Consider the following 15,606-nt stretch of genomic DNA (forward strand, 5'->3'; position numbering starts at 1 on the left):
CTTGTATCACTGCCTATGGGAGTGTGGTGAGATGCAAAGATTTTGGAGGTCGGTGCTACAGTTTGTCTCGGATGACCTCATCTGCATTATCTTTAAGTCCTAAGCTCTGCTTATTAGGCATGTTTCCAGACCCTGCTTTTCCAGCAGCTTTTTAGCCACCAAACATTGGTGTTTTTATCCAAGTGGTCCCTGCTTTTCCAGTGACTTTCTAGCCACCAAACGTGGGTGTTTTCAACCAAACAGTCCCTGCATTTCCAGCGTTTTTTTAGCCACCAAATGAGGGGATTTCTAACCAACCGGTACCTACTTTTCCAGCAGCTTTTTAGCAACCAAACATCAGTGTTTTTAAGCAACCCATCTCTGCTTTTCCAGCGAATTTCTAGCCACCAAACATGGGTGTTTTTAACCAACCGGTCCCTGCTTTTTCAGCGACTTTCTAGCCACCAAACGTGGGTGTTTTTAACCAACCGGTCCTTGCTTTTTCAGCGACTTTCTAGCCATCAAACGTGGGTGTTTTTCAGTGACCCACTGCTGTTTCGAGGGACCACACAGAAAGTGGTTGTTATTTACAGTGATGTTGCAGCGTTTTCTGCAACAAAGTGCCACAAAAGTGTTTACGTTTTACTTAGATGCTGCTGCGTTTCCTTCCATGATATTGGCATGAAAAACAGTTGTTTTTTACAGTGACACTCCGTTTTCTGCCAAAGTAGTGCCACAAAAAGGGGTTATGTTTTTCCCAAGACATTGCTGTGTTTCCAGCTGGGATAGACGCATGAAAAGTGGTTGTTTTCTACTGAAATGTCACTGTGTTTCCCGCTGGGATTGTATCACCAATGCAATGGGATTAGTACAATTTTTTTCCTAACAATAAGCAAGTGGTTTTTGTGCCTAAACCTAACCACAAGAAACAAAGTCTAAATGTATCTGCTACGAAATAACGCAAAAATTTAACATAATTGTGGTTTGCAGAAACATACAATGTGATTTTTTTTTCTGGAAATGGGGTTGCCAAAGCTTTAAATTAAAAATTTTTTTAAAAAATTTTATTTACATATTATATACCAGAATTGGCTAGGGGGGTAGTTTTCATCTTAAATCCCTGGCCAGGTGTGACTGTAACTGTAGTGATCTTTGAAAAAACTGCAAACTGACATTGCAGGTCTGATTGACCAATATGTGTGTATTATTTTAAATTATGATTCCTATATCTCTAGTTTGATCTGATGTGAACTTAGACACCAAAGACGAGTGGAGTATGACTTGTTCGTGAGTCATGCCACTATCGGCAATGAAGCAAACAGGAGCAGAACCACGCAGGCTACAGGCAGAGGGCTCGTGCTCTTTACCCTCCTCTTCTCTAAGTCTTTCTGAAGCAACTCTGCTCTCGACTTTTCGAGGAGCAGGCTCTGTTCGAGCTGACGAATATGGGCACGCTCCAGTTTCCTCTGAGTCTACAGAAAGAGACAAAGAGAAAGACAGGGAGGAACAAAGGACAGATTGAAAAGAAGAGGAAGAAGAAAGACTCAAAGGGAAAGAGACCCATACAGATCCGAGAGGGAATGATCGAGATCAGAACAGCAGTCAACTTATGATCAGATGGCAGACTCTGGTATGAGCTGATCATATGATGAGGAGACTGAAGGGGAGGGGGCTAGACATGTAGGTCAGTTAAACTCCAGACTCTGAGGTGAAGTTCATTTTGGAGTTAAGATGTGTCAGGGAGCTAAAAAACAATATGTCTGTCTGTCTGTACTGTTTGGAGCATTGGGAACCCTACATTAATGAAATACAGCATGCACTCATACACAAGATACTGTGGTAAAATTAACCAACTTGTTTAATGATGTGTTGAACACTCTCATACTTTACATTCTAACATTTAATCTCAGTAAAAACACTGTTAGTGAAGTCAAATGATCTGAGTATGATCTTGTTTGTCTGTTTTATGTTCATTATGTCTGTTTTCATGTGAAGAACTCAGTGCTTATACCGCCTTGATTGTAAAGCACTTTGTGCTGCAGTACGAAAGGTGCTACATAAATAAAGTTTATCATCATAATTATTATTACATTGTTTTGGTGTGAGTTGCAAAGTGTTAGAGATATCGACCATAGAGATGTCTGCTTTCCCTCAAATAGAATGGAACTAGATACTTAAGAGAAAACTCAAGAGCTGTAATGTTAGCTAGCTCAGTGGTGCTAGTTGAGCTAGCCGTAGATGCACGCTTCCTTCTGCGCAGGGATGCAGTTAGCGGTGTGGTTCAGTTAAAGGGAAATAGTTCCTACATGAAACTGCTCACAACAAGGTCCGTGGATTACCTTGAGTAACAGGGTCATGATTTCTGGAAAGAGACATTGATGTTGGGTCTTTCAAATGCTTTTTTTGGTGCTTTGAGCGCCACAAGCCAAGTGCCATCTAGTTCCATTATATTGGAGAGAAGGCAGACATCTCTATGGCCGATATCTCCAACACTCGGCAACTCACATTTCAACAATCTAGACTGATAAACAGCACTACAGGTGAGAGGAGAAATATGTATTTTTGATTTGGGGGTGAACTGTACCTTTAATACTGACTACGACAAACAAGGTAGGGAAGTCAGAGATTTGAGAGATGGACTAATGCACTAATGGTTTTTAGTCTTTTTATGGGATTTGTTTCCAACAACAAGGAATTTTTTTTTCTTATAAACAACTGTGTTTTCTCCACTTCCTTGTGTAAAGATGGCCTCCAGTCAGTGCCGGAACATTATGCTTAGTTATAAAGAAGGCAACAGCTGCTGCTGTATTACAGTTTAGAAAATCTATGTTCTCAAGTAGCAGTCTTGAGCCTCTTCCGAATACATCAGTCACTATGTTACAGACTGAGCAATCAGACTGTGTTTGTTGGTGTCTAAATTTGGAGGGACAGCCAAGAGCATATTTAAAAAATGACCAAATCACAATTACCTTACATTCAAGTGCTTTTTTAAGGGACTGACAGTGTTCCTTATCTTACGAATTTCAGACACTGCTGTATCGCTCAAAAATAAGGTGCAAGTGTGCATGGGTTTTAAATCCTTGCATTTTGCTTGACAGTTCAGAAATTTGCTGCAACTGAATGCCGCATATAAAACACGTGTATTGCTGGGGTAAGCAGGTCCGAGTCCAGACCATTCTCTCATTAAACCTATTTAAAATGTTTGTATGTTGTCTACAGGAAATGTTTAAAGTGCAAACGAGACATTATGCTCTTCTCTGCGTGTACAAACCCCTTATGAATCTTCCTTTTACCTTCACAGGGTGCATGATATTAAAGGATACACTGGATTTTAGCATGTGGAAGCACATAATTTCAATTACTGATACTGTTCATAGGTATTAATAACACTGATAAATACCTCAAGGTCTCCTTTGGTGATGGATTCCTCCTCCACTCTGAACTGGAGGTCCTCCACTTTCCTGTAAAAAGTTGTGTGAGACAGAAAATTAAATAAAATCAGTGGATCATGGACACTTGACTACTTGTACATTAGCACGAGATGATCATGTCTTACCCTCCTCTGTGTGCCAACATGATTACATGAGTATATTTCTTAACCTTACACTGTCTTGTAATTTGTCTGTCTTTGTAGAAATCACAACTTTTGTCCCAACAGTCATGAGAGACAATCTAACTTTCAGGAAAAGTTCAACATCTTGGGAAACAGGCTTAACTGCTGGAGCGGGGGCGTGTTAGCTTGCGATACAGACTGGGACTGTTTTCAGCTCTGTCCAAAGTGAAAAACAAACCTCATTAACAACTCTAAAACTGTCTTGTTTACACAATGTGTCTCATTTGTTTAATCTGTACACAATACTGAAATGTAAAAACCACAATTTATGATTTTAGGGAGAGATATGAGCTGAAACTATTTCTCGACAAACAATAGCTTATCTATCCGCCCAGTGCTTCTCTGCAGCGTCTCTGGCTATAGCACGGGTTGCCTAATTCAGTTTTGGTCTCAGAAAAGGCACAATGGTACCAAAACTGGCAACCTCATTGTGACTAATTGCCATTGCTTCATTCATGTTAATAAGTCAGCTTTTTCTTTACTTTGGACAGAGCCAGGCTAGCTCTTTTCCCCTGCGTCCAGTCTTTATGCTAAGCTAACCGTGTCCTAACTCCAACTCTGTATAGTACAAGTTTATTTAAGACACAGTCTAGAGACATTTCAATGAAATGAAGCATGTCTGAAGAGACCATGATCAATACCCGGATGATGACGTGACTCAGTGTGACTCAGAACAAAACAGAAGAACACTTCACACACCCATGAGACAGGTCTGTAGGAGAGGGATGACTAGATCAAAAGTTGCAAATAAACTCCTGCACACTGTCTCACTTGCAGAAAATACATTTATATTGGACGTCTTGTAGCTGGACTCTCAAAAGGTTTGTAATAATCAGAGGCCATCTATAAATAAGGAGAAGCTGTAAGACTGCAACTAATCACATTCCCTGTTTTGGTCAGATGTTTCGGTTCTAAGATTTTGCTGCAGAGTGACCGCTCCTCACTTTCACACTGCTCTCTGGTACAGGCAGCTGCCAACCCAGACCCAGGGTGAGTCTGAGTGAGATGGAGGCAGGCTCCAAGATAACGTTATCTTCTGTTTAGAGGAGATGAATTTACAGCTCACAGCAACTCAATACAACACAGTCTCTGGCTTTTGTTTGATACCTAGCGTAGCACATTTCCAACCTGTCGTTAGCGTAGTTAGCATGTGTTAGCTCGGAGGGCTTACTTGGCTTGTTTGCTCTATTACTTGAATGTAGCTGTCGCCCTGAACGCCCTGCTCAACTCTGTTCAAACTTTCAAACTCCATATGGAACTGAAGTCAATCTGAGTTGGGTACAGCCTTAGAGCTAAATGTAGCCCAATATGCAATATTACATTAAATAGGTAGATTCCTACAAAATGAATGCTGAAAGCCCCAAAAGCTAAACTGCATTCTCAAACAGATACATTCACATGGCAAGTAAAAAATCAGCATCAACAAATAAATAAATAAATAAATAAATAAATACAAACCTTCATAATAAATACACCAGGGACAATTCTGATGGGCAAACACTATATCAATGTAAACATGCTGTATGTTAAGTAACAATGATGAAATTTATGTCTATCAAGACTGCATAAATCAAATTATTTAACTCTCTATAACATCACTTTTCTTGTGCTACTTTCAGTCGCCTTTCCCAAGTATTTAAACCTTTGAACCCTGAGCTTATTATTGCGCTTTCTTTTAAAAAACATGGAAAAAAGGTAATGAGCAATTTGGTGAGAATGTCCCACAAATTGCAAAAAAAAAATTTACAATAGATTTAGTAAATTAGTATAGAAAACAGGAAAAAAACAGCAATGGAAAAATTATATTTATAATTATTATTATTAAATATTTAGAATTATGGTACAGAATTCTTATAATTTTAAAACACTTTTTTTAGGCTATTTCCTTGTTTGTTTGTTTTACTGATTTTATTGTTTTTAATATTCTCTTTTTGCTAATTTCTTGCAAATTTTTTGGGGTAATTTCTTCTTGTGTTGCCTTCTCTCCATGTTTTTGAAAGAAATCAAGCCAATTTGCCGTCAGGTTTCGAAGGGTTAATAGGTGACGTTTGTCAGTGAACCTATCATAGCATGCAAAATAAATAAATAAAAATAATAATAATAATAATGAATGTACTTAGAACGCTCAAAAATGCTACCTTCAATAGACATCAAGGCCTCAAAAAATGATAAATAAATGATTTAAGCTGCATATATAATAATGGGGATTGTCATATAGTAAAAAGATGTTTGGTATTTATATCTTCCTGTTGCACATGTGGAATCTGATTGGTTGCAGACTTAGAGCCAATCCCTACTTAAGATGGTTTCTCAATGTTACAAACATTTTTCCTGATGAACGTCCAGCACCAAAATGTCACAAATAAACATATTTTTTTGCGAGTTATAACACAGAACAAGTAGGATTTTAGATTTAAGTCGTAAGGAGTGAAAGCAGCATGACTCTGATGATACCTTTTCTCCTCTTCGAGCTGATTGGCCAGCTCCAGTTTATCTTTCTGTGCGCCGGCCAACATGGCTTTGACTTGCTGGAGGGTGCTCTCATTCTCTGTTACATACTGTGGATTGTCAGGAGAAAGGCGTTTGTGAGACAGACAACAGATTGTTGTTGCATAAGTCACAGGGCAGATTGGTTTATGCTGAAACACCAAAAGACATGTTTAGACTTTTAGACTTAAGACACCGTGTCTGTCTCGTACCTGCACGTGCTGCGCCTTGAGCACGCTCAGCTCCTTCTCCACCTCACAGATGTGGCTGGTGGCCTTGGCCATCTCTGCTCGCTCCAAGTCCCTCTCAGCCAGCAGCTGCTCGATGTGCTGCTGCTTCTCCTTCAGGGCTTCCTGGAGCGCAGTGGTGCCTGAAATCTTGCGGGCGTAGCGCGAAGATGTCTCCGTCAGCTGAAAATGAGAAAGGACATAAAACATAAGGAAAGTTTAGGCAAAGGAAATAATGTGGGGGAACAAAGAGGAAGTGGGTAGAGAGGTTGGAAAAAAGAGCGACAGGGGAAATCAAAGTGATAGGAGAGACTCTGATGAGGTAGGAATGAGGACAGATTAGACTTTATCATTTAGAAAGATTGGACACATTTTAATCAGCTTCACACATTCCTCTCAGATCATATCTGGTTAAGGTTGAAATGCCTTTCTCTGACATCAACCTTTAGCTCACTGAGATCATATTATAATTATTTAATGATCACGGGAAAACAGTCTGTGATCTCCACGTAAAAGGCTTTGCTTTCTTGTGCTCTCCTGGCACTATTTCATGATTATGAGAAAACATACAGCTTCATGATCAAAAACATCATGTAATAGCTGTTTAGTGAACCTGACATGACGACTGCTTTCATGTATCACAGATCAATCATTTCATGTTCACCAAAAGCTTGTTATCCTGCTGAAAACAAGATGTGTTACAAAGAAATTCATAAATTTCACCATCCTGAGATACAAGAAAATACAAATACACCCAGCCTTCTGTATGAGCAGCTCTGCCTCCCAGACAAAAGGAAGACCTCCAGTTAACCCTGAAGAGAACTTTATAAGAATACTTTCGATCATATTGGCCACATGAGTGAGTTTAAAAACCACTGGTCTGTTTTTTCCCCTTTTCATCCTCTCAGGGAATATTTGGGTGCAATGATTATGAAGAAATATCGTTTTGGCCATTGTCTTCATAATGACGGGATCGCAGGTCGTTTAGCGTGGGATATTTCTCAACCTCAACGAGTTTCTCATCATCCTTATTTCATCACACATGAATCGCAGCAACAGAGCTCCCTTTTATGCATCATGGTGAGGAGAGGAGTCAAGCTGCCATAGGAGCAGAGAAGAAGAGCTGCTACGGGAGCTGGTGTGTACAAGTGGACTGAGAGTGGGGGAAAAATGGATTTAATTCCAGGGGTGGCAATGCTGGAAATAGGACACTGGGGTAAAGTGCCACGGGGCAGCGTGTCCAGGAGCACCGACATGTGTCTGGCTGCTGCCGATGTGTGGTGGTACATTGAAAGTAATACTGGCGTATTTTCTTAGGTGTGGCATTCGCTGCCGGTGTGTTTTAGCCTTTAGAAAACTTTTCTTTAAGGTATAAAGTAGGCCCAAATCTCAGCATCTAATTCATTTCTGTTAAGAAAACTAAATTGAAGTCTTCGACCTTCATTTAAGATATAAACTTTACATAAAAATCTCTCATGATGAGGGCACAGTGAAGACCTGAACATAAGCTGTATTCACAGTCTTCACTCTCTACTAAACAGCCTCGTCCTGAGTTAGAAAGTACACAGTTATTACAACCAGAGATCCAAATAGAACAATGGCCAAGAGTCAAGAAGGAGCCTATTAAGGATGATTATTAAAAAAAAAAAAAAAATAAGTGATACAGACGGATATTAAAAGTTGCAAAAAATATCAGGAAAACTCATCCAGTCATTCAGTCTGTCTCTTTATTATACTCTGCTTCTTTTTGATGCTTCTTTATATTGCTTTGTATTTTTTTTCTACTGATGCTTCCTGTTTGCATCATCCCTTTGCTGCTGTAATGTTGCAAATTTCTCCGCTGTGGGATGAATAAAGGATTATCTTATCTTGTTGCGTACACTAATTGGATTAATCGTACAATTCATCAGTTGATCTGTTGGCGTTGAATATAAAATACAATATCCATAAAATATGGCCCTTAGTCAGAGGTCGTCAGTTTACTCAGTGATAGAAAGGAGATCCCTTTAAGGAAAAAGTTGGGAACACCTCATCTAAAGCACTAGAGGTGCTTACATCCTGAAAGATGCAACATTTCGTTTGACCACTAGAGGGTGCTCTATGAAAGGATTCTATTAAGGATTCTTGTTTTACAGTAGAACAATACTGAGAAATGAGTTTTCTTCAACAAGGACATCCTGGTTAAAAGCCGAAGACATTCTTAGTGATAATGTAACTGTAGGAGCCATTTTATTTCTATTGATATTTGGGGACTGAATCCTATATCCTGAAGTTAATGTTTTCCTTCTATTTTTATAAGTGCTCTTATCTTAAGCCTTGACTCACCTACGGATTTGGGAAAATTAGGATGATGTTGCAGCTGTGTCATCAGTTAGTCAGCACAGGAGGACGCCAGCACACCATTTTTCAACTGCTTTGTTTTTTTACACTTGTTTTTTTTTTATCATCAGACTGGACTGTGGAAATAAATAATGCAACACATCTCTCTAATCTGTCTAATTAACGTGGAAAATGTGCTTGAATCTCTGCCGGGCGTCTATATGTAGAAACTGGAAGCCACCACAGTGTACGTACATTAAAAAAATCATTATCATGTCACAAATAACCTTATTGTTTTTTTGTCTGCATCATTTCTGATACAGTGACTTTGATGAAACAGCTGAGACGCTCAGAGGCTCAATCGGCCTCAATATAATGTCAAATACATGGTTACTGGATGTCACAAAGGTCATGAATTCTTGCTTTTGTGAACGCAGCAACGACCGCCTGAAGTCATTTATACTTTGGATGTTATTAATATTACAGAGCCTACTTTCCTACCATTTAACGACACAGACTGTGGTACACCAAAGATCTTTAGGAATGACAGTGAGTCAGAGGATTCTGTGCAGCATGATCCGCTTGATAATTCAGACTGGCTGCTCTCAGTGCTGTCAGACACTGCTGCCAACAATTAAGGAAAGTAAAGGGGAGACTTCTCCATCTGAGATCTGGCCTCCAACCAGGAGCTAAAAATCAATGTGAGATATCCTGATGTCCCATTCCTTTTAGTTTGTAGCCAGCCTCTCCTGAGGTTATTCGTCTTAAAGACACGGCGTGTTGGAACGAGATACTCGAGCTCTCTGTCAGCTGCTGCAACAAAATGCAAAGTCAGTGAATCAGAGCTTCACGCTGTACAGCAGCAACATGCAAATTATTAACTGCTCAGCAGATAAGCGGGCAACTCAACACAATGAGCCAATTCATCACCCCGCTGTTTGAATTTGGAGACAGAATATTTCACAACGAGAGAAGCCATGAGAAACAGGTAATTACAGTATAAAAAAAAAACATCAGTGCATCCCTAATTTAATGGTATTGCACCTTGTAACTCTGGTTTTAAAAAACACTATAGACCAAAATGTTACTTACCAACTTATTTACTTTCAAGAAATAATTTTGGGGAGAATGCCTATTCACTTTCTTGCCAAGAGTTAGATGAGAAGACTGATGCTACCTTCATGTCTTGTCCAACTCTCTGCAAGAAAGCGATTGCTTCCCAAAAACTTCCTTTAAAGAGCACATCACTCTGCATGAGCCACCACTCTGCTCTCAGTGTGTATCTGAGGCACGCTGCCGTCATCTTACCAGTCCAGTTCGGCTCGGTCGTCCGCCCACGGAGGAGGCCACCGAGCTGACTGAACTGATGGAGGAGCTGCTGGGGCTGTGGGCCAGAGAGGAAACCCCCATGGCCATCCGCTTGCTCTTCTTAGCCTTGGCAGGGCTGGTGGAGGGGAAGCCGATGCGGATCACCTTGTGGATCGGAGCAAACAGGCCGAACTTGGGAAGACACTGAAAGTATCTGAGGAAGAGAGGGAAAGAGACGTTTAGAGTTATGTTTAGCACAGAACTGCTTTACAATTATGTTACCAATACAGTAGTCTGAATGATTTTTTGATGATGAATGATTTAGCCTTTTGTTATTCTCATGTGCTTTTTATACAAACTTGACAAATAAACTTTGAATCCCAAACTTATTGGGAGAGAAGGTCACAAATAAAACCAAATGTTGGAACAAATCTTTCGTAATAACAAATAAATGTGTAGTCCGTCTTATCTGGACTTTCTTCTTTAAAGTTCAAGTAATACTTCAAAATGTCTGCACCCAAATTTCACCCATTTTAAACAGTTTTCCATTGTTGGTGGGAGAAAAATGTGCTGTGCTGTGAAAAATGTAATATGCTTATCATAAATATGATAAATGTAATAAATATGAAGCATAAAAACACGCCTGACCAGCGAGTGCAGACCGGCTCTGGGCTTGTGGGTCAGTCAGTGTAATTTAATGGACAAACAGATGAAGGAACGAAGAACAAACAACTGAACAGATGGAGCCACAGTCTTCCTCTCAATTTCCCTTTAGGGGAAAAGCAAAGGAATTTGGGGAGCTTGAAGCATATATAATGTGTGTGTGTGTGTGTGTGTGTGTGTGCGCGCGTGTGTGTGTGTGTGTGTGTGTGTGTACCTTGTACCAGCCACGGCACCATCATTCTTCCCCAAGGGCTCATCCAGCTCGACACCACACCATTCACCCTTGGCAAAGTCTGTCTCTCCCATGTAGCGTATGACTCCCATTTTAGAGCCTCCCACCTGCGACAGAGAGGGAAAAAAAACAACATTCAGAAAAATGTTAAATGCATTTCAGGAAGTGGTTGTGAAAGAATACCACAGCTGGTTTTATTGATTATTAGTTCTTATAAATCTTAATATACCATCATCAAACGAGGTAGGGTTTATTTGGGATACAAACATGGTCAAACACATAGCTTGACATTCTGATTAATATGCCTATGTGTTTTCTGGAGAAGAGTTAGATGAGAGGATCAATACCACTCTGATAACTGTGCAGTTATGAGGAATGAAGCTACAGCCAGCAGCTGTTTAGCTTAGCTTAGCACAAAGACTGGAAACAGCTGGCCTGGCTCTGTCACACAATTTGATTTTGGTAAGTGGGACATTCCCCTGGATCAACATCCCACTTACACTGAACAAAAACCTTGCAAGCTACTGCAAGGTTAGCAAGTTAGCTTGCTAACTAAGTTGACTATGCTAACGAGTACACTTGCTTATAGACTAGAATATTAGCAAGTTAGCTTGCTAAGTAGGGAGGCCATGCTAACCAGTGAGCTTGCCAATAGGCTAAAATTTTGTGTCATGTATAACCTACCTACTTAGTAAGCTAACTCGCTAAAATTTTAGCCTACTGGCAAGCTTACTTGTTAGCATAGTTAACTTAGTTATCAAGCTTACTCGCTAACATTTAAGCCTACTGGCAAGCTTACTTGTTAGCATAGTTAACTTAGTTATCAAACTAACTCACTAACATTTCAGCCGAGTTAGTATGATTAAACAGAAACCTCAGTAACACTGAACAAAGACCATGTAAGCTACTGCAAGGTTAGCGAGTTAGCTTGCTAACTACTATGCTAAAGAGTACACTTGCTGATAGACTAGCATATTAGCAACTTAGCTTGCTAAGTAGGTAGGTTTTGCTAACAAGTAAGCCTGCCACTAGGCTAAAATGTTGTGTCATACATAACCTACCTACTTAGTAAGCTAACTTGCTAACATTTTAGCCTATTGGCAAGCTTCCTTGTTAGCACAGCGTACCTAATCAACAAACTAACTCGCTAACATTTTAGCCTATTGACAAGCGTACTTGTGAGCGGAGCCTACCTACTTAGCAAGCTAACTTTTTAACATTTTAGCCTATTGAGAAGCTTACTTATAAGCACAGTCTACCTACTTAGCAAGCTAACTCGCTAACCCTGCAGTAGAATATAAGGTTGATGCAGGTCCTTGTCCACTTATTAACTTTTCCCAAGCCTCCAGGAACAGCGGCGATTTGACATAGTGGACAAATCGTGGAATTACAGCTTCTGAGTCTGTGGTGTGATGCCATTGGGCCCCCCCCCCCCAAAAAAATAGACGTACATTGTGAAAGAGACGTTGAGAAGAGTCAAATGATTGAATATTTTTCATTCAAGTTAGTGAAGGGCTAAACCGGAAGTTAGTCACTTGGCAGGAGAAAGTCTCTCATGAGCTTGCTCTTCGGGTAATTCTAAGGTCTGGGTAATTGTATACCCAGGAAGTCAAACTTCTTTGGCATCATGCACCACTGAGCAGCTTTAACAGGACTGAACAGGGCCCGACCTCCAACGCTATATCCAGCTCTCTGTATACATCCACGACTTCTATTAGTATCATACACACTCAGAGGTTCACTATACAGAAGCAAAAATTGGGATTTCAAACACTTCTGTTGCCCTACAAACACAGAGAGCCATGACTACAGTTGAAAACTCTTTAGATTTTAAGAAATGTGATTTCCACTCATAAGGGAAAATCATCTACTCTCTGACATATTTAGGGTGCCACGTCTGACAGCTCTGTGCATCCCAGTCGGGAACACCGGTTTCCTGCTCGGAAGACAGTCTAAAATTTGCACACACTCTTACTGAGGTCGGCCAACATGCCAAGTACAGCTGCTGATGTGACTCACACATGGTGACCACGTGCATGAGACGCAAAAACTCTCATCTCACCCTCTACAACTTCCTAAAACGTCTGAGAGAAACACTTAGCATAACAGAAATACGATACCAAACCAAGGACAACACACTATCAATAAATCATCAACCAACCTATCACCTCATTGGGTTTTCTCTAACTACATTACTGTAATCCCATTCCCGGGCTGTTGCCAAATTAACATGTACAGAATGTACAGAATGTAGGAAAGTGAAAGGAGCATGGCAGATGCTTCAGCGCTACATCTGCTATTTGTTTTTACAATAAACATCTAATAATTTTAAACATTCATTTAAGAACCATAAATTTAAAAAAGTCCCATGTGTAAAAACATATTTGCTACTGGATTAAGTAGCTAAAGGAAGTGAAGACAAGGACAAACAAAAAAAGGGTGCAGTGAGTCACACTTTATCTTTCTATTGTCAAATTATTATTCCACTTCTCTGACTCTGTCCTTCTCCTGAATCACAGAGGCCAAAGAAGAGAACGTGGCACGAAACACTGTGGTGTCACAAGACATTAAACTGAGGTGGTCTGATGTCAGCATGACTGTGTGATGTCTCGGTGACTCAGTGTCAAAGTGCCAGCAGTGCTAAGGCAGCCACTCAGCAGGAGGCTCCGTCTTGGCTCCTGTTACTGCCAATCTCATGTTAGAGCTGGACTCCAGAGGTGGTCAAGACGAGAGCTAAATCCATCTAGAGAGCTGGAATCAGAGAATTTTGACTCATGCAAAAGTGCGCCTGTGCCTTATGACTTCTGTGTGTGTGGACTGGGGATGTCTGGTGTGTGTGCTCATACGTGTAAGGCTACATTATGGAAGCGATGGACCATTTTCTAATTAGGGAATTATAATCGACCCTTCTCTAAGTTCTGCCCCTGGACGCAGACTGGCCAATCATAACGTAGCATCAGGCCGGCTCAGACCAGGGTCCGCCAACAACACAGCTGTGCTCCATTGACTCTAATGCAGTCGTTTCAGATTTCCTTCATTTTCAGGCTGGTTTTGTAGATTTGGAGCTAAATGTTGTGCCTAGGGCACGTCGTGTATTAATGATACTCATTACCTGGAGAGGTTGGAAAAAGATATACGTTTCTTCCCTGTTCCAAAACCAAAATCAAACCCTGAAAAGTGTAGGGTTAGCTAGCTAGCTACTGAAGATATAGCCTACTGAATGTATACACATGCTGCTTTTGCTTTTTAATGATTATAACAGGTAAAATCTATCTATAAATCTATATCCTTCAAACACAGACTGTAGACCCCTCTGTCTGCTTCTCTCTGGAATCACTGTTTCATTTTTCCAAAAATATGATAATATTCCTTCAGGGAGTGCAGTTAGTTACAGTGTGGGCTCCATGTTTACACCAACAGCTTGTCGGACCATCACAAAGGGGCGGGGCTTAGCAAAAGGTCAATTAGATTATTCATAAAGATGCACTTCTTGTTACTGTGACGTTTTGGATGTATTGTGTCGTTAATGATCAAACCTTTGCACCTGGAAGACATTTGGTCATTGCCTTGTGGTCACTTATATCAGGATTATAGATATTTTGCTTAATAATCGTCAGCCAAATTCAAGAATCAAAGCCCTGGCCATGATGTCATCATGTTGAAAAATGTGAGATGTGTTTTGAATGAAGTTATTGTAACGACAATGTATCAGAGAGTAAAATCTTGGGTGGTTGTTAAGCATTTACACGACTCATGCTGCATGAAATCAGATTTGAAATTAGGACATGATAACATTTTAATTTCTCTTTTAACCTGTTTAATAAAACCATTTAGACTCCATGCACACCCAACTGATGCTATTACAACTGTGTTATGTCTGTGTTAAGGGACAGTTTCATCAACTAAAGCCATGTGAGTGGCTTTAATACTATCCAAATAAACACCTCACTGAAAGAGAACCGCCTTTCAACATCTACCAAACTCTCCAGCAGAGGAGCAGCCTCTGGTTAAATAGTAAAGCGAGCAGAGGGGAGTCAGCTCTGTGCTTCCTGTAGGCGCTCAGACATCAAAAGGTGCCAAGGCAAATCATGTGTTTGGCCTCTGAGGTTGTCTCTCTTTTGGGAAACATTTCTGCAGTTCATTCTTTGAAATATTCTGAGTAACGTTCTGTTTAGGCAAGCTCTAGATGGCAACATCAACAAAGTCTGACCTTAGGTCAAGATTACTCCTCTGCAAAAGGACGGGGCGCTGTTTAAGTGCCAAAGATGCCTCCAGTTCAAGTAAATGTGTGTGAGAACAGTGTCCTACTCTTGCTACTATCACATAATTCAATACAGAGTGGAGGAAAACAGCCTTTGCTTTATGTCCACAAAGTGTAATTGGAGTTTCACACTTTGTGCTCGTTTCACAAAATTTCTGAGGTGGTGTTTTATTTCCAATAACAGAGGAGGGGGCGTGACGCAACTGGATGGCAGCATCAGTGAGATGGATTACACGGGAGAGGCTTAGGAAATAGATGGATTCACTGATCAATGTGTCAGCAGTGGTCTCTCCTCTCTTAAGTGCTGAAAGTAATCCGGGGTGATTTACAATATTGACCAGGAGGAAAGGCTTGTTGAGCTCCTCGCTTCAAACTGCACAGGACCTGATGTAACTATCCCCTGTGCCCATCAGTAAATGGAAAGCAATGTGACCCAGGTCAATAATTCCATGCAGTGGACACTGTATACACTAATACAGGGTCAAAAGCAAAAAGCAGATAAAAATGTTCTTCCTGC

The 15,606-nt window shown here is 40.4% G+C and overlaps 1 protein-coding gene across 3 annotated transcripts in view; it reads right to left on the reverse strand.

Moving 5' to 3' along the window:
* The window catches only part of clip2 (CAP-GLY domain containing linker protein 2), a 57,540-nt gene that overhangs the window by 21,681 nt on the left and 20,253 nt on the right, over positions 1-15,606 (reverse strand). For 2 of the 3 annotated variants that reach the window (XM_049591847.1, XM_049591848.1), the window contains exons 4-8: positions 10,811-10,935; positions 9,934-10,147; positions 6,292-6,489; positions 6,047-6,150; positions 3,380-3,440 (exon numbers count right to left, since the gene is read on the reverse strand). In XM_049591847.1, the coding sequence (XP_049447804.1) occupies positions 3,380-3,440; positions 6,047-6,150; positions 6,292-6,489; positions 9,934-10,147; positions 10,811-10,935 (702 nt within the window). Of the gene's footprint in view, positions 1-1,346; positions 1,452-3,379; positions 3,441-6,046; positions 6,151-6,291; positions 6,490-9,933; positions 10,148-10,810; positions 10,936-15,606 lie in introns of all 3 variants that reach the window. The other variant, XM_049591846.1, reaches the window with a different exon arrangement.

This window comes from Epinephelus fuscoguttatus, linkage group LG12, assembly GCF_011397635.1.
Source record: "Epinephelus fuscoguttatus linkage group LG12, E.fuscoguttatus.final_Chr_v1".
Classification (NCBI taxonomy): domain Eukaryota; kingdom Metazoa; phylum Chordata; class Actinopteri; order Perciformes; family Serranidae; genus Epinephelus; species Epinephelus fuscoguttatus.